Source organism: Musa acuminata, chromosome BXJ3-11, assembly GCF_036884655.1.
Source record: "Musa acuminata AAA Group cultivar baxijiao chromosome BXJ3-11, Cavendish_Baxijiao_AAA, whole genome shotgun sequence".
Taxonomy (NCBI): Eukaryota; Viridiplantae; Streptophyta; class Magnoliopsida; order Zingiberales; family Musaceae; genus Musa; species Musa acuminata.
Window position 1 is genome coordinate 29306689 of NC_088359.1, and position 18273 is coordinate 29324961.

General features: G+C 34.7%; 1 protein-coding gene across 1 annotated transcript; it reads left to right on the forward strand.

The window, feature by feature from the left end:
• Positions 1-56: 56 nt before the first annotated feature.
• LOC135652203 (uncharacterized) lies at positions 57-16761 on the forward strand. The gene is made up of 12 exons (XM_065172999.1): positions 57-273; positions 1395-2803; positions 3809-3816; positions 6383-6558; positions 8188-8248; positions 8327-8425; positions 9042-9136; positions 9379-9492; positions 10215-10282; positions 11679-11789; positions 15815-16046; positions 16447-16761. Exons 2-12 carry the CDS (start codon positions 1497-1499, stop codon positions 16555-16557), a joined length of 2382 nt encoding a protein of 793 aa, XP_065029071.1. The 5' UTR covers positions 57-273; positions 1395-1496; the 3' UTR covers positions 16558-16761.
• The last annotated feature ends 1512 nt before the right edge of the window (positions 16762-18273 follow it).

Sequence of the window (18273 nt, forward strand, 5' to 3'; positions counted from 1 at the left end):
CCGATGCCTGATCGATATATCCGTCGGTCCAATACTGGTGATTACAAGGTTCACTTGGTGTGAGCCGGGCCGGCCCTTTATAACCCTCGCCATAGCTTTCCTTTTCTCTCTGTCACCGTAGCGAAATCCCCGATCTCTTCTCCAACCCCCCAAACCCCACGGCCTCCCTTTTGCCGGTGGTGCTCCGCCGCCGTGATCGTTCCAGCTGTTGTGGATTTGCGGCCCTACCGTGCTATTCGAGTCATCCGTGAGACGAACGAGGCAAGAATCGAGGTCCGGTTTTGGTTTCATGGTTAATTTGGAATTTTTTTTCCTATTGCACCCAAATTTCCGCTTTTTATCGGGTTGCTTGAGGTCGATTTGACATATGAAAGTTTCGATCCAGCGATAGATTGGATTCTTGATCTGGTTTCGGAAGGGATTTTGGGGAGTTTGCGTGGATCTTGGTGTCGCTTTGTTAGAGCTCTCTGCAGTCGTTTCAAAAGTTCTAGATGCATTGTTCAAATCCGCTTCTTGGGCTTGTCCTCCTCTTACCTCTTTGTAGGGTTTCTGATAACGTTCCATCCTAGGTTTGCGATTGTTGCTTGCCGTTTCGTTGTGTTTTTGGTTTGGAATTGCTCGCACGATAGATGACCTCTGGATGTTTCATTTTTGTCTCTTAGATATTAGGAATTTAGCTTATTGATTCGTGCTTTTGTGGGCTTATGTTATGTCTTCATAGTGATCGATATAGCTGTGCGATAAATCATTATTTTTGCCCTGTTGTGTTCGAATAATTTATCGTGGTTGGTCCCTTTGTGAACGTTGTGTAGTACCATCAAATATAAGTGGCCTATAACACTTCAGGCATATATGTTTGGGAAAAATGCCTTTTTCACCCACTTTGCCAAACACTTAGCGAATCACCAACCATTCGTTTTTGTTAAATGTCTTTCTAAAACCACCGAACCCCTTTGATGTGGTCAAATTTACATATTACACCATTCTAGTGATTGTGATCGCTTGAATTCTTGTTAATCATACCAGTGTCTGACAAAGTGGGTGCCAGAAACACACTTTTATGTGTCATAAGTTAATCCTTTCCAATTTGAAGGTCCTACTATATTTTCAATATCTTTTTAATACGATGAAACTTTATGATTTGAACAAACAACTACACTGTTATAATGAAACTTTGTGATGTCAACATGTAACTTTATCCTTTCCTTTTGCTAATTTTAATTTGGCATTTCCTTAGTTATTTGTCTGGTGTGCCTTTGATTGATTGAATATACGTTATTAGTTAGTGTGATAAGTAAATGTTACTAATTATAATGATATTGAATGGTAGTGCTGTCTCAGGATTTAGTTAAAAGATAGGACATTAAATGGAGGTGTTGTCTGCTTTTCTGCAGGAGGTGATTGCCAGATGCTTATTGGAATCCTCAGATGAAAATATCATTTCATTTTTCTATCTTTATTGAAGAAACAGTTTCTTTTTGACACCTTTAAGCATTATGAGTGGGACTCCAAAGAGGCTGCATGAGGAAGGGGGGCATTCTACACCTTTAAAACGACCACTTGAGGAACCTGGCAGATTCTCAACTCCTCCTGGTAAACTGAGTCAACCAGTCGGTAATGAGTTTCACCTTCCCTTTGAACATGGGCAGCAAGGAAGATTGGCAAAAATTCAACGTGTAGAACCTTCTTCACGTGATATTGATAAGAGATCATCTCTGCTCCATCGGCTGCCTGTGTCCTCTATAAATTCTTTAGACAATCCAATAACATCTGAAAACAGGTCAGAATTGAAATGTTCCAAGGATGCAAGAGATGTTAAGAGTGAAAATCGGGAAGCAAAAGCAGATATTAGGGACATGTACACTGATGTGAGGACGGATCCTCAAGGCAGTAAGGCCGATCATGATACAAGAGTTGATGCCAGGGGCGATGAGAAAGAACATAGGGTCGATAGGGGTTGTCATGGTGATTTAAGGAGTGAATTTAAATTTGAGAAAGATACTTACACTGCAACTAGTTCTCATTTGACTTGGAAAGATACTAAAGAACATCACAGGAGTAAAAGATGTTATGATCCTGCAAATGATGGCTTGGAGTCATGGCATGGTTCTCGAAGTGGTTTACAAAGCACTGATGAAGTCGTGAAGGATCCATCAACAGCTGAGTATCTGGATTCTGTTGAAGCTCATGAGGCTGTTGGGGAGAACAAAGTCGATTTAAAAGGTGAAGAAAAATGTGGAGATAAGGACAGGAAAAGGAAGGAAAGGGATTTTGGTGAAAAGGACAAGGATCGAAGTGATCGTCCGAACAATATGCAGCTCAGTGGTGCTAGTGGTGATCGCAAAGATCTGCTGAGAGAAGAGAGAGATGTGGAGAAATCGGAGAGGGAGAGGAAGGATGTGCAGAAAGACAAGGAATGGAATGGGAAGGATCCTTTGAAGAGAGAATTGTCAGCTGTGAATGAAAAGGATAATTTACACCACGAAAAGGAGTTTGTGGATGGTTCTGTTAGAAATTTTGAGCAAGATAATGTAGCCTTTGAACCGAAGAGAGCAAAAGATGATAGTTGGAAAGCTTATGATAAGGACATTAAGGAGAAAAAGAGAGAAAGGGATGTAGATGTTGGAGAGAGACAGGAACAGCAGAGTCATGACAAAGAGCTGGATGATGGATTTGCAGAAGGAGATGGAGTTACAGAAAAAGACAAGGGTATTCAGCCACGCAAGAGGTTTCTGCGACCAAGGGGTACGCAAACACCTCAGCGTGATGCTCGCTTTCGATCAAGAGCACGTGATAATGAGGGGTATGCTTGAATATATATCTATAGATTTGTTTCAAATGGTGTGTTTGTGTGTGTTGAAAATTTTCTTTTGGCACATCTAGTGAACATCCTTCTTTGCCTTGTGTTTTTTTTTCCTATAGCATGCCTGAGATGAAATCAACTTAGTTAAACACTTGAATATGTTTCTTTGCAAGTCACATAGGTTGTCAAGCAAACTTGATAAATCATGCCAAGAACATTAGCAAGCAAAATTGCTAGACCATGCCTTTCGAGGAAATAAATTAGAATGGGTACTATCGGCTCTGCGGTGACATTGTGGTTGATTCTTTTCATCCTAAAGAGGTTCTTGGTTTAATCCCTTGTGGAGGCAGTGCCAAGTATTTCAGACTAGTGGTTTTTCCCGTGGATGATCAATTCCTATTTAATGAAATAAAAAAATAGGATGTGAAAGCTTTACATGTCACAATTCAGTTTATTTGGATTGTCATATTTGTCTTTGCTCAGGTGTTCATTTGTAATATCAGACTGCATTTGTTCTTCTAAAACATTTCTTTACTTCCGTTTTCACATTATTTTAGGGTTCAAGCCATATTTAAATGTTGATTTTTAGAACTCATGCAAACTGATTAATGGCATAAATCTTTCTTAGATAATGGGGTTTTATTTAATGTTTTAATTCGGTCTCTTTTTCCTCTTCCTTGTTCCTCTAAAGGCGGTGGCGGACTCATTTATTAACATTGTTGTACTTCTTTTACTCTTTGAGTTACTCGTTCAATCTCTGCATCTTTTATAGTGGGTCTCTTTGTACTTTCTCTTGTTCTATTTTGATATAGAGCGCTTCATTTTTCCCTTGCTTTTGGTAAAGCTGTAAATTTAAATGTTGGATTCTTTTCTGTAAATTTAAATGTTGGATTCTTTTCTGTAAATTTAAATGTTGGATTCTTTTCTTGCCACGCATATTGTGTTTTTTATGTATTTGTTTATCTTTATCAATTATATGCTGATTCTTTGTTTTTTTTCTTGCAGATCTCAAGGTCAGCCATGTTATTCGATTTTATGGTTTTAGTGAAATTTTAGTGATGCACATGTCTGATTGAAAGTTGGAACAAACAGGGATGTGTTGCGGGGATAGAGTCATGCATTGGCCTTTAGAACTTACTAACATTTCAATACTACGAAAAACTTGCAATTTATTGTTTACACCTAATGTCTATGGCTATGTTCTCCATTTTCTTTCATAATGATCAATTTTGACTTATTATCCATGATATGGAAAAACATTACTGGTAAGCCTTCATCTATAGTATATAATATTGATAGTAAGCCTTCATTTTGTTTGATATTTAACATGGTAATGAAGTTACTTTTATGTACTTGGTCTTGCAAAGGCTAGATGTATATCTTCAGGTGTACATGCACTTGGTATATTGTAAAGGCTAAAGGCATGTTTGCAGGTCTATGTATAGTATTTTAAAGATGATTTTTTCTGACATATACTGATGTTTTCTTTGCTACTTTACTCAGGGATTGAAACATGCTTCAAATCTGTTTTGCATGCTTATATCCATACAAAACAGGCTATAAAGCTTAATAGTTTTGATAATTTATATTTGAAGTAATTGGTCACCTTTTGCATGATGATGTGATTCTTATGAGTCATTCTCTTTTGGAGTTTTTTCAGGACATCTTTACAAGTTTCTAGTTTCTTTAGAGTTTTTCACTTTGTATATGGTTATATAATTATTCTATTCTGGATTTGATCTATGTTACAAATATTATGATCAGCTAACACCTTGACTAATACAATCATTGATTTATCTGAAACTATCTATTCATGGCTCTATAACTTGTAAATCAGAGTTCCTGTTGTGCCTTTTAGTTGATATCTGTGGATAAGTTTGGATCTCAGCTTGTCAGATGAGTCACTAAATCTTTACACTGATTCCAACATTTTTTAACTTCGGCAGCTAGTAGTACTCTGTTTAAGTAGGTTGCTGTGTCTGAAATACTTAATCTGTTGAGTGTGCTTCAGCATCTACATCACTTGTAACTCTTTCCTGACATTGAATTGCTATCTTTTGTTGTCTTGGCTTTTCTGTCTAAATTTTGTCTTTTCTTTTCACCAGTTCAAGATAGTGTATTTCGTATCTTTTACTGAAAAATTAGAATACTTCTGATTTATATCTAGACCATCTGAGACACTATCATTTGCATGGTGGTATGCAATATGTACGTCTAAGTACATAAAATCACGAGGGGACATTATATATGGGCATTTTTTGATGTTACTTGACCTAGCTTCTGTCTCGAGCAGAGTTTGGTAGTTGCATTTTTTGTAAGAATTGAACATTAAGAATATTTGTCTTTCTTTTCTTCTTTGATTATGGTAAAACCCTTTATTGGTATCGCTGACCTTTTTTACTCGCGTTTATGCAAAGACACTCAAAATTTTGGCATTTTTCCACATTTGCTGTATTGTGAACAGGTTCCTTTTCATTTTATTTTTGTTATTATTGTCAATTTGTTAGACGTATATCCATAGTTAACATGTATTTTGGTGGTAGTTACTCTTAAGATTGAATTAGAACTGACTTTGAACTGATCTTGTCCAGTGATTTAAAAAGGCGCTCGCCTAGGCGCTCGGGCGAGGCGAGGCGAGGCCCGAGCGCCTCGCTTCATTTCCAGGCGACGCGCTTCAAAGAGGCACCGCCTGGGCGCTCGCCCGAGCCCAGGCGTCAGGCGCTCTGGGTTAAACCATGCAACTGAACCATCGTTTTAGGTCTGGTTCGGTCTCCGGTGCTTTAGTTGGTTCAATCGAACCAACTAAAGCACCGATATCTGCGCGTCTTCCCCAACCTTAACTCTGCTCGTCGTTCACGCTACCGCTGCCGCTGCCACTGTTGTCGCTCGTCGCTGCCGCTGTTTGCTTTTACCGCTGCCCTGCTGTCGTTGCCACTATCGTCGCTCGCCGCTCCCACTGTTACCGCTGCCACTGTCGTCGCTCGCTGCTGCCGCTGCCACTCCCGCTTTTCTCAATCAGCACCCTCGGTCTTTCCTTACACTCTTCTCTTCTCTTTCGCTTCTCCTCTTTTGAAAGTATATTGTTAACAGTATACAGTATACTAGTAACAGTATACTAGTAACAAAATTTATATTTATTAGATTAATAATATATTATTTTGATTTTAATACTATTAATATTGATTATGATGAATGACTTTGATGTAAAATTTTATTGTTTTGAATTTTGAAACTTTTTGTTAATGTGACATTGTGATTTTGTATGTTAGATTTTCTTAATTTAATAGCATATTTTTATTTAAAATTTTAAATAATTATATTTATTAATTATATTATATATTTTTATATTTTAGCGTCTCACTTCGTTCGGGCGAGCATCTGAACGAGCGTCTAGCGCCTCGGGCGTTTTTGTCCGTGGCGCCTTTTGGTGCCTAGCGCTTTTTAAATCACTGATCTTGTCTTAGAGCTGTTAGATGCTGGTTGGTTTTAGAAGAATAAAAACCTAGGTTTACTCTTTTCTTAGCAAGTCCGTCTCCAGTTATTATTTGTATTCTCTAATCTGCTATTCTTTTACTGCAGGAAAACCTGAGGCATCTGCAATTGTCTATAAAGCTGGTGAATGTATGCAGGAACTTCTAAAATCATGGAAGGAATTCAAAGCATCTCAGGATATAAAAAATGATAAAACCTTGCAAAATGGACCAATTCTGGAGATTCGAATACCTGCAGAATATGTTACTTCTGCAAATCGTCAAGTAAGGAAACTTTTTTGTTATTGTTTTACTTGACAATATTATCTGTTACCATTGTCAAACAAGTATTAATTAAATTCAAAATATTATCAGAAACTAATTAGTTATAATTAGAATTTATAAAGAAAGATATTAAAACAAATTCATCTAGAAAATTGTTGAACACTACCAGCATTATTACAAAAAGTCATTTTGTACTGAATTTATGCCTTCTTATTACGTTTGTTACAGATGCATAAGCACATTTAGTGAGATATTCCGATGTACATGTTTTCAATTTGTATGCATTTACAATTAGGAACTTTAGTTCCTATCTCAAACCCTATTGCTTTTTAGGATTGATTAGACAAAAAATAATGGAACTACTGTAGGTTATAATCTTTGAATATGGCCTCAAATTATTATATGTTTATAACCGAAAAATAAAATTAAAGGTTGCTTAATAATGAGAGTATGAACTTCGGTATCAATTAATATAAGACAGAGTATAGTGGGTCCACAAAGCAGAGTAGGGCTTGTTGTTGAAGAGATCCAGGGGTTAAATGGAAAACCTGCATTTTGTTTTCTGTTCAACTAAATAGCAACTATATAATTATTGATCTAAAATTGAACCTTTACTTGTTCCCAGGGGTAAATTCTGTTATCAAAGGTTATTCTTTAAGAGAACTAATATTCTGTGATAGAAAAATCCATCAATGCTAAAAAGCAATGGAATACTTGAGAATATATAGCAGGTTAGTAGGAAGATAATAATATGCAATATGAGGTATGCTGCTGGGAGCAGAGGAAGACCATAGAAAGAGGATGAAACAGAAAAGGAGCACCAAGCCACCAGTTTATATCTTGTTACTTCTTTTAAACTCTTGTACAAATTGTGATCATACTTCGAGTACATGTTCCCTCTACTATGTATTTTTCATATACATATATACACACAAATATAGACATTCAAGACTGGTTCCTGCTATTCAAAGGCACAACCTCATAAAAAGATGCAGCCATCATTTACCATTAAAGATATCTAGATCTCCCGTTTCGGGTGAATAAATGACTCGTTAAAGCTTGACTGACACTCTTGAACATGAACACAACTATGGTTATGGCACCATATGACCACTTAGGTAATCATCGAAGTCAGCGATTGAAAATTTTCCAAATGTTATCTGAATAGAAAACTCTTAAATAATGAGTTTGGCTATAAGCCAAGTTGACTTACATGGTAAGATCACAAACCTGCATTACTTCTTAACCAGAAAATTGTTTGTGTGCAACCATGTTGCTGTATTCCTTTGAGTGGTAATCATAGAATTGTAAAGTGTTTGAATAATATTTATAAAAAAGGAGGTAAAGCAAAGTATGCTTATTTTTACTAGTAAAACATGTAATGTTCCCTCAGTGTTGGTTCTTTACGGAATCCATCATTTGCTTTATATTTCATTTTCAATATAGTGCTTCTATAAGTTCCATATATGATTGGTCATCATTGTAAACTAGCCTTTTGGTTCATATATATATGCATATATTTTTCTGACAAGTTGAGTATGTTATCTGCCGTGACTAGGTGGTCATATGTCCCTATTCAATGCACATTGTTTCAATGTGCATTGTTAACAAGTTTCCAACCCTGTGCAGGTAAAAGGTGCTCAGTTATGGGGAACAGATATATACACAAATGATTCAGATCTAGTTGCTGGTATCTATATTATTCTGTTATGTTTATTTGGCTTTTTTTTTTCTTCGTGATGTTTTAAATACAGATCTTATTGGCCAGTTTTAATGCACACTGGTTATATCTCCCCAACATCGTCGCGACCACCATCCTCTATTCAAGAGTTACGGGCTACAATTCGAGTTTTGCCATCTGAAGATTGTAAGTCCATTTACTGAACTTTTTGCATTGTTGTTGGTCATAGTACTGTCTGATTTAGATGCTCTTAGTTTCCCTGTCATTTAGTCGGGTTATATCCTCCTATTGTTTTTTCATTGTATCTGATGCTGCAAGAAATATCTCCAAAATCCATATATTGGTTTCAGTCTGAATGGTACATTAGGTCTAGAAGTAGTTTCTGCTGTTCTAAATCTATGGATAACTTTCCAAACTGAAGTTGGAATAGAATTGTTAATATTCATTTTTTTTTGCACATTTTTTTATCCTTATGGCTACTTGTATTTATTTCATTATCATGCCTCTCTAGAACTATTTCATTATGTTTTGCCTACTTATGTTGCCTGCTTTTTTCTGTTTAGTGCTACTCATAATTATTTCCTACCAATATCACTCTAATACCTGCTTTACTATTTCATTACTAGATTGGTGGTAAACGCTTGTTTGTATGAATAAGCTAGTTTTGTTATCAGATTAAAATTACTATTTTTGAAATTTACTTAATAGTTGTGGCTTTATTTATTGTATTATGGTTTGCTGATTACACTATTCTATGCTCCCACATATTTTTTTGTGTTTTTTATTTCTTTTCTTTGTATAGGCTATACTTCAACTTTGAGAAACAATGTTCGTTCACGGGCTTGGGGGGCAGGAATCGATTGTAGTTTTCGAGTTGAACGATGCTGCATTGTGAAGGTATATACTATTTCCAACTTCGATTACACTTGGTTCATGTTCTACTGACAATGTCATTGTTGCTATTAGTCTTGTTCTAGAATATAAGCTCTAGAGATTTAATGTCTAAAATCATCCATGATTTCACTACTCTCTTTTGTCTGCTTTCACTTTCTTTTACATTTACTGGAATGAACTGTTAGTGTGCGTTTTTCTTCTGAATATATCTCAAATTTGAAATGCATGATTATCTTCAATGACAGAAGGGTGGTGGTACGATTGATCTGGAGCCTCGTCTTACACATACATCAGCAGTAGAGCCAACTCTTGCTCCCGTATCAGTTGAACGAACAATGACAACCAGGGCTGCAGCTTCGGTAAATTTGATGCTACTACTAAAACTTAACCTGAACATGGTTGATTAAGTAAACCATTACTATTGACAGATGTCTGCTGTTTTGGACTAAAAAGTTCTGACATTGTTGTTATCTTTTAATGCTTTAATGTTAAGAAGTATGTGGACCTGCAGATGCCACTATTTAAAAGATTGATGTTGATAACTGAATGAAGTTGATTCTTGATGAGTATTATTAACTCAAATGTGACTTCACCTGTTTTCTAATTTTGGTACTTCATTGTTTCGTTTTATTCTTATTTGTGGTGCTTGCAATGTTCTGTCTTGTCTAGTTGCCTCTTGTTCATTCACATATGTATTGCACTACCTAAAGTTTCTGATATTATTCCACTATGTAGAGGTTATGAGATTGATGATCCCCTCATTGAATTATCTGAAGGTTTCTGAAAGATTTATTCTGCTCATGGCTTCAAATATTGATCGAACTAGTATGTACGGACTGGTATTTTCTAGTCTGAGTAAGGATTGGTACTGGATTATATAGCTCGGTATTATATATATATATATATATATATATATATATATATATATATCGTGTGGTATAGATCAATATACTCAGCATGTTGCTGCTGTGCCTGTCCAACACATTATTGAAAACAGTATTGACCTGTTTTGAAACCTTGTTTTTTCTTGATTCTCTTGTTTTTCGATGATAAAAGGTTCTTGATTTTTTTTATTTTGCAGAATGCTTTGCGGCATCAAAGATTTGTTCGTGAAGTTACAATTCAATACAATCTCTGCAATGAGCCATGGTAATTGTATTTTCACATGTGGGGCATCATGTACTTAGATATTTGTATCACCATGTACTTAGATATTTGTATCTATATATATTTGATGCATATGAACAAATGTTTGTAGCTTCTATACATTATCCAAATTGAGGCAAAAGTTGTGATCTTTCATCAAGTTTGTCTTGAAAGATGTCTACGGGATGGTGCATTACTTAGTATTTGTGTATATGGACTATATACTTTATACTATGTTGAAATGTTGATGCAAAAGAATAAGCATATGACAACTATATGTTAATGTCATATAATCATTCAAAAATATGAATTTAAGTATATGGTACTTAATTTGTTAAAAAAAGTAAAAACATACACTTTAACCGTAAACTTGCTTTTAAGAGTTAGAACTATCTGCTGTTTGTTACTGTCAGATAGATTGTTTAATTTATCTAGTAATAATAAAGTATAAGTTTGCACACTATTGTAATTACATAGTAGTAGACATTGTCTGATTATCCATTCCTTTCAGTTCAAATGGATTTTATTTGCTGGAAGAACCATAATCAATTAATCTTGTCCAAAAATTTGCATATCAATCGTATTGGTGTGTTAATGATATATCAAATGACTGGCCTATACCATGCCATATCACTGAAAAATAATAGAAAAACCAAATTCTGATTGGTATTGACCTATGCGATCTCATTTGGTCCTTGGATAAACCAGTAAATATTGGTCAGTATTTTGTGATCCAATTGGCATTTGAAGCCTTGGTCATATCCTGCTGATTTGATTGTTTATCAGTTGATATTCTTCAAACGCATCATTTTCTTCACCTACTTGTTATTATTGGCGCTCTTATTACCTAGAGGTATGTCTTTGTTTATATTGCATTGTTAATAGCTGTTCATACTGATCTGAATTTAACCTTCACAAGATATATGTGGGGGAGGAATTTGTGCCATCCCTTGGTCATTTCCAGGCTGGTGTTGCCACTGTGTTTTGCCATAGGTGACTAAGGTTCAAGTTATGAGAGTAGCCTCTCCATTTGTAGCATTTCAGTGACACGAGATTTATGCATTTCCTCTCACGTCTGTAGTGAATCTTGTGAAATCTGAGATTCAAACATGTGTTAGTGCTTCTGGGTTCTAGTTTATACTATATTTTCATTGGAGTCATTCTGTTTTTCTTTTGCTGTAAATTGATGGGCCCCAATGGATACAGAATTTCCTGTGTGCATTGTTGATTGAGTCTGTATCAAGTTTCTGCTTCTTTTCGTGTAATGGTATTGATTCACTATGCTTTTATAGCAGGGTGCACTATTAATTAATTTTCTGATTTCTGAAGTGCATGATGCAGCGTTGATTAGCTTAGTTTATTGAGTGGAATGACTTATAAATCATGCTAATTGCTTCAGGCTGAAATACACCATTAACGTTGTTGCTGATAAGGGCCTGAAAAAGCCTCTTTTTACTTCAGCACGACTAAAGAAGGGTGAAGTTCTATATTTAGAGACACATTTCCGAAGGTATGTTCATTTTGAATAATGCTTATTTTAGATGCTGCCTTGTTTGTTGCTATATGTTCCTCTCAGCTAGGACAAATTCTTAATGGGGATATATTTCTATCTTCTGTCAGACATGAAACTTGTAAGATGATGCCGATCCTCATTTTTTTTCTTTGTTGGTTAGGATCAGTACTAAGTCTTTGTATACTATCATGAAATATTTCTCTGTTATGAAACTGCCTAGTCTTTAGTTGTAGCATCTTTTAGTTAGCTACCAGAAATGATGTTGATGCTGGCAAACAAGCAGTTCTAGGGAGGCAACAATCTGAAGTACTTTAACATAAGGTATAACTTTAGGAATTAGGAATCAGGAGGTAAGGTGTCCTTCGTGGAGATTTAGAATGACCAGGATGCTAGGTAGATGTTCCAGACTACCAAGTGCTTATAAGTTATACACAAGAGGAGTAGATGATACCTGGTGGTTAAAAAACTCACCAGATTGTCAAGTGATTTAACTGAAGTTATCACAACAAATGCACCGGCACTGTCTTTTATGTCAACTGCTGTTTGATATGAGAGAACTTTAGCTTTACTAAGATAATCTAAAAGGGAAATATGATCCCTTGGTGCCTATATAGCTTTGAGAGAACTTTTTGAAAGGCTCAGGATGAGTTGTGGGCTCAAATTGGGAGGCAACGGACTGGTCCAACGAGGTGTGAGGTAAAAGCATGGATATTAGAAAGGAGAGGAGTGTAGAAAGGTTTGCCAGTGAATTTCTTTTAAAATTTGTTTTTGTTGTTACCATAGAACCAAAATAGGATGCTTTCTGTAGAAACTGATGAGTTCAGGTATTCATGAAGTTGTGCAAGGTCTTTGCATTGCTTGTTGTATGGAGAATGAAAATGCCGAGTCAACTGGTTTGAGTAGAACAATGTAATTTTGATGAGGAAGTTCTGAGAGAGAATTCAGAAAGATGGGATTGGCACGCATAAGTTATTAGCTTCTTGCTGAGTATCCCTTATGTACCTAACTGTCATTTTCAATCGTCTAACATTCCAAGGAAGAAGATCATTGTGCATGCTTTCTATTCAGAGGTACAGTGGAAGGTTGTCAGCTAGGAAACTGTAATATATTGAAACATTGGGATATAAGGTGGGGAATGTCTTGGAGCAAAGAATAATTGAAATAGTGTTAAAAGCAGAGAGGAATGCGGATTTCCAATTGAAAAAAAAGAGAGTAGAAAATAAGCAAGGGCCCACAGCCAACTTGAACTTGCTCCGATGTTTTTCTTCAGTTGATTGTTCTGGAATCACATCAGTGATAACATGAAGGATAAGTCATGTCCTTTGAGTTGTTTATCAATCTGTCACAATTTTTGGAGTGTCACTTCAGTAAACAACAGCAGCAGTACGTAGTGTACTTTTAGTCCCTAAGGTTTGTCTGTATATGTTCAGAATTGGTTTCACTTGAACACTTATCAATCAAAACAATATCATAAATAAAGAACATATATTATGTGGTGTCTATCCTATATGTAATGCTAGTAATTTCTTCCATTATAAAAAGGGATGAGGACTTCAAATCGATCCTTAATATATAAGAAACTTGATGCATTAATTTATAATTTTGACACTGGTGACTGTTTTATTATACATATCTTTTAGGATATCAATAAAATTAGTACCTATACCTTTTTCAAAATCCATCTATCATAGGCTTGTTCAATAAAAATTGTATGCAAAATTTTCTTTTTCTATTTTTTGTTAATTGTCTTAATAAACAAATAGCTTATATGATAAACTTTCGAGCATATAACCATATTTAATTTTTTGGAAATACCTATTTCACATTGTACTCTAATTTCATTTACCCTTTTCCAGAGTTTTTAAAAAGTGAATCATTATTTTAGTTCTCCTATAATCAACACAACTTTAAATGTTTTCCTTATTTTCTAATTCACAAAATTTTGTTACATTAAGCTTTCATCGGGGATAACTTTACAGGCATTACATGTAATGCTATCTACCTTTTGAATATGAAATAAATCTATTTAACTATAATTATGTCCACTTATACAAGTAATCAAATGTGTATCTTTTTTCCGAAGAATGTAGAAAAATTTAAACTTATTCTCTCTCTTTGATCTTCTCTTCAAATCCAAGCCCCCATAAACTCCTACTGTATTCACTATGTTCTTTTCTTGTATGATCATTCAAATCCCCTTCAATTATAAGTTTGCATTTGATTATATTTCTTGAATAATTTTGTGAATGTTTTTCTAGAATTCGATTTTGATTTGATCATCTAGTCCAATTACAGGAGCATAAACTCTAACAACAATTAAAAGCTATTGTCTTGATAGTATTATAGAACTGTAAGTAAAACTATTATATAATAATAATTTTATTTACTCATTAATTAGAAAGTCTTATTGCTTTAGGAGTTTTAGAAGTTTTTTAACCAAATGAGTTGGACACTTTGTTTATCTACAAAGCAATACAAAGCAAGGACAGTGCACAGAACAATACAAAGAAGTATTGAGATTGAAAAATAAAAAGTTTTCCTTGGTCTCTCTTCTCCATTGTAAACTAACAAGCATAGAAATAAACATCCAACCTGTGAATCAAGTCTAATAAAACTGAAGAATAAACAAAAGAAAGTTCCATCTGCATATCCCATTTGTTGAATATAGTTTGTTTCTTCAAGTTTTGTTTCTCTGTAAGGGGTTGCGCAGCTGAAAAAATATTTCCCATGGAAGAAAAGCCAATTTACCATGTAAGTTTAATAAATACAATAACACAAGAAATTGTTGAAGTTAAGGATTGATTTTAGCATATGCTCTACACTTTGGAAGTCATGGAGTTGGCTAGTGATAGAGGCAGTAAGCTATCTTTCTATCTCATCTGAAATTCAACGGTAATCTTGTATCACATGTCTGAATTCCAGATTTAGGTATAGCGTGTTTCAGTTATTTCTTCTCTATACATAATTCTTTGAAGAACTCCTACAGTTTTAACTGTTATATGCTATAATATTGTTTAGCAGTCATCATGTCTTAATCATTTACTTAGTGTTTAACAATTGTCTATGAAGCTATCAAATTTGATATGAGGTTGTTAGTATTGTTAATCCACCGATAGATTTATAACAAGATGGCTAGTTAGTGCTTCCTAAGATGGTACCTGGATGTAGCAGATGACAGTGGAAATTGCATCTGCTAATTACTACTAGGTTGTTAAATAAATACTATTTAGTTGTGTCAACAGATGATCATTTATAATGACCATCCTTTTAGATGCACATTTATATCTTGGGAAGCTTTATGTATATGCAATTGCTACTTGCACCTTTTTATGTTGGTCTGTTGGACAATCGTACATATATTATTGTAGTCTATGGATTTTGTTAGTTAGATAAACATCATGTTAGAGATGTATCTAACATATGGTATGCAAATATGTTTGATTTATTTACACTTCATCGTGGTTTGTTCTTACAGGTTTTATGTTGTACCTATCATACATAGCCTTAATCTTATTTTTTGGTCCTTTTTATGAAGTGACTGCCATGGCTTGTTTGCTTTCACAGTTTGATATCCAATAAAAAAATAACAAAAATACTTGGTTTCTGTTGTGGTGTTTGAACATAAGGCTTAATATCCAATATTCTTCTCTAGTTTTGTGAAGCAATGTAGAACATTATCTTGGTCAATGATTTTGTTATGAATTTTGCTTCCATCTTTAAATAAGCAAGTCTGAGATTCTTATTATAGAGCTGATCATATCAATGTTTGACCTCTGGTCAATGTCCTAATTTGCATGGATGCTCTTAGTCATGCATTAGAAATCTGAGTCCTCACTGATAATGTTATTTATTGGTTTTCCTGCAATGGTCTCGGTTACAGTTTTGTGTACACAGATGACATGTTTGGCTTTGATGTTTATATAGTACAAATTCTTTATCTATGAGCATCAATGCTCGTCACTTAATAAGATCTCCCAAGTTTGTATGAGTTGTTTTATTGTTTCTTGACTGTCTTCTGGCAGATACGAGCTCTGTTTCAATGGTGAGAAAGCTGTTATGTTGACTTCATATCAAGCGATGGAGTCAGAGCATGAGAAACTACAAAACCATGGTTCACATGTCCAAAATGGGGACAGAAACTCCACAGAACGTGAGAGCATCACTGATGTTTTTCGGTGGTCGTGCTGTAAAAGAGCTTTACCTGAGCAGCTTATGCGATCCTCTGGAATACCCTTACCAGTGGAACATCTTGAGGTTTGCAGTTGATTCTTTATTTCCTAAGACAAGTGGTAGATAGATTCAAGATACTTTTCTAATTTATGATTGATGGACTTTCTGAGCAAAAGGTCCTTTCTGTCTCAAATTAGTTAGGGAGGCATTAATTTAGTTCTTAACATCTACGGTACCTGATTGAGTTGATATTCGAGAAATTGCATTCCATCTTCTGAGATCAGGTCGATCTTTCAACTACAGTTGAAAAACACTTTTTTTTCCCCCTTTTTTTTCACTTTGATTAGTTATGCATTTTGTAGTGGATTTATGATTGATCCTTACAATTTAGATGGTGTGAGTTCACCATTCACGTCTGTGGTGATAGAAAATTTATTGGCGTGTAGGATGAGTATGCAAGCTAGCTAATGTTTCTATCTTGCAGGTATTGGAGGATAATCTGGATTGGGAAGATATTCAATGGTCACAAACTGGCGTATGGGTTGCTGGTAAAGAATATGTGCTTGCTCGAGTTCATTTTCTATCACCAAATTAGTGATGCATGATACGCTCACTTGAATTCTTTAATAATTCATGTAAAATATATATAGGCGTGGTATCCGACTACTTGTAGTTGTTACTATATTTTCTTAAGTGATAGTTTATTGAGTCTTGATGTATTTGATTCTTAAGCCTATGTTAAATGGCCAGTATTCTTGTGTCCCGACCTCATATTTTCAAGTGATTAGGTTTTCTTGAACTCTTGATTCTCTTGCTTGTCGTTTTTATTAGTATCTAGTTTACGTGCATTTTAATTCTTAATTTCTCTAAATTGTCTCTAAGTAATCAGGTATTTTGGATTTTTTTTTGTTACTCTGATGCATTAAACATATAGTTTCATTACAGATCTCTCATGTCATTTTTTTATATTCATTTTTTTTCCTCATACATTAAGCATAGAGTATCTTTTTTTTTTATGATATGACATGAGATGTACTTGGTGTCAATATTTTAGATAAGGTACATTGCCCAAATAGGTGGTTTCGTGGATTATATAACAAGCATCTTATTTTCTGTAATAATTTAAGATTAGATATCTTGTTGGTTAGCATAGCTAATAGGTGTCATGTTTGAATTAAGAGTGCCTTCTATCTATTATGTTTCATCATAGACTGAACAATTTGGTGAATTATTTTCGATGCCTTCAGATATACCCCCTGACTAGAAGAGGTAGGTACATGATTCATACTGCCACTCTTCTCTAAATGATCCTTTGCTTTAAAACTCTACATAGGAAATAAAAAAAAATAATAATAATAATAATTTTGAATATGAACTTATAAGAGATCTTGCAATGTTACAATTATCATTTATCATAAATTTTAGATGGGTTGCTCACGAGTGGAAGTAAATTTTAGATGACTTATAAGTTCACAGTATTATTGATTATTGTCAAGGAGAGGTTACTACATAAGAGGCGGAGGAGGAAGAGAATGTGGAGGAGAAAGCTAAGGATAAAGAGGAGACAGAGGTGGAGGAGGAAGAGGAGGCATAGGGGGGAGAGGAGAGGAGGGAGGCAAAGGCCAAGAGGGATGAGATGGAAGAGAAGACAAGGAGGGGAATGAGATTTAATTAAATCCGTTCAATTTCAAATGGTTCAAAAGTAAAAGTTGAATTATGGAGGCACCATCCTATAAAAAGTGAAAAGTATTTTTTTTTTCTTAATAATATGATCTTCAGTCACTACAAGAACTTTTTTCATTTTTTATGATATGTGTGGTTTATGTTCCTCCTAAAATTCTAACACAAAAGAGAGATAACATAATACTTATGTGCAACATATATAAGGTATCAACTAGTTTAGTCATTAAAGATTTTGAAAGTCCATCACAACATACGTGAATCCTTATTCTTTATAAAATAAAAAAAAATTATATATATTATGATTATTGCCACAGTGAGAGATTTAAGATGAAAAGAATTGTCCCAACTCATAATTCTACTATTTGATTCTAAATTATCTTATAAGCTTTGATGATATCATTAAGTTTTAAATGAGAATGACTATGACAATCAATTATATCTATTGTTGCTACGCATGGTAGGAGGTTTAAGTTGACCTTAGTTATTTCTATCAATGTTTTTGACTTATCGAGTCAATTATTATCTCATCAAATCAAATGTTCCTCTTTGGTCAATTAGGAGATTTTAGAGATATAAGTAGTACTTGTTTCCCTTCTCTTTTCATTCCTATTTCTGCACTCCATTATTG

What these genes read in the sequence shown, in the direction of transcription:
- LOC135652203 (XM_065172999.1), top strand. Translation starts at nt 1,497, where the DNA reads ATGAGTGGGACTCCAAAGAGGCTGCATGAGGAAGGGGGGCATTCTACA. An exon ending in CAACCAGGGCTGCAGCTTCG is followed by an intron (nt 9,493 to 10,214) that starts GTAAATTTGATG and finishes TTTATTTTGCAG; the next exon opens with AATGCTTTGCGGCATCAAAG. An exon ending in TTAGAGACACATTTCCGAAG is followed by an intron (nt 11,790 to 15,814) that starts GTATGTTCATTT and finishes GTCTTCTGGCAG; the next exon opens with ATACGAGCTCTGTTTCAATG.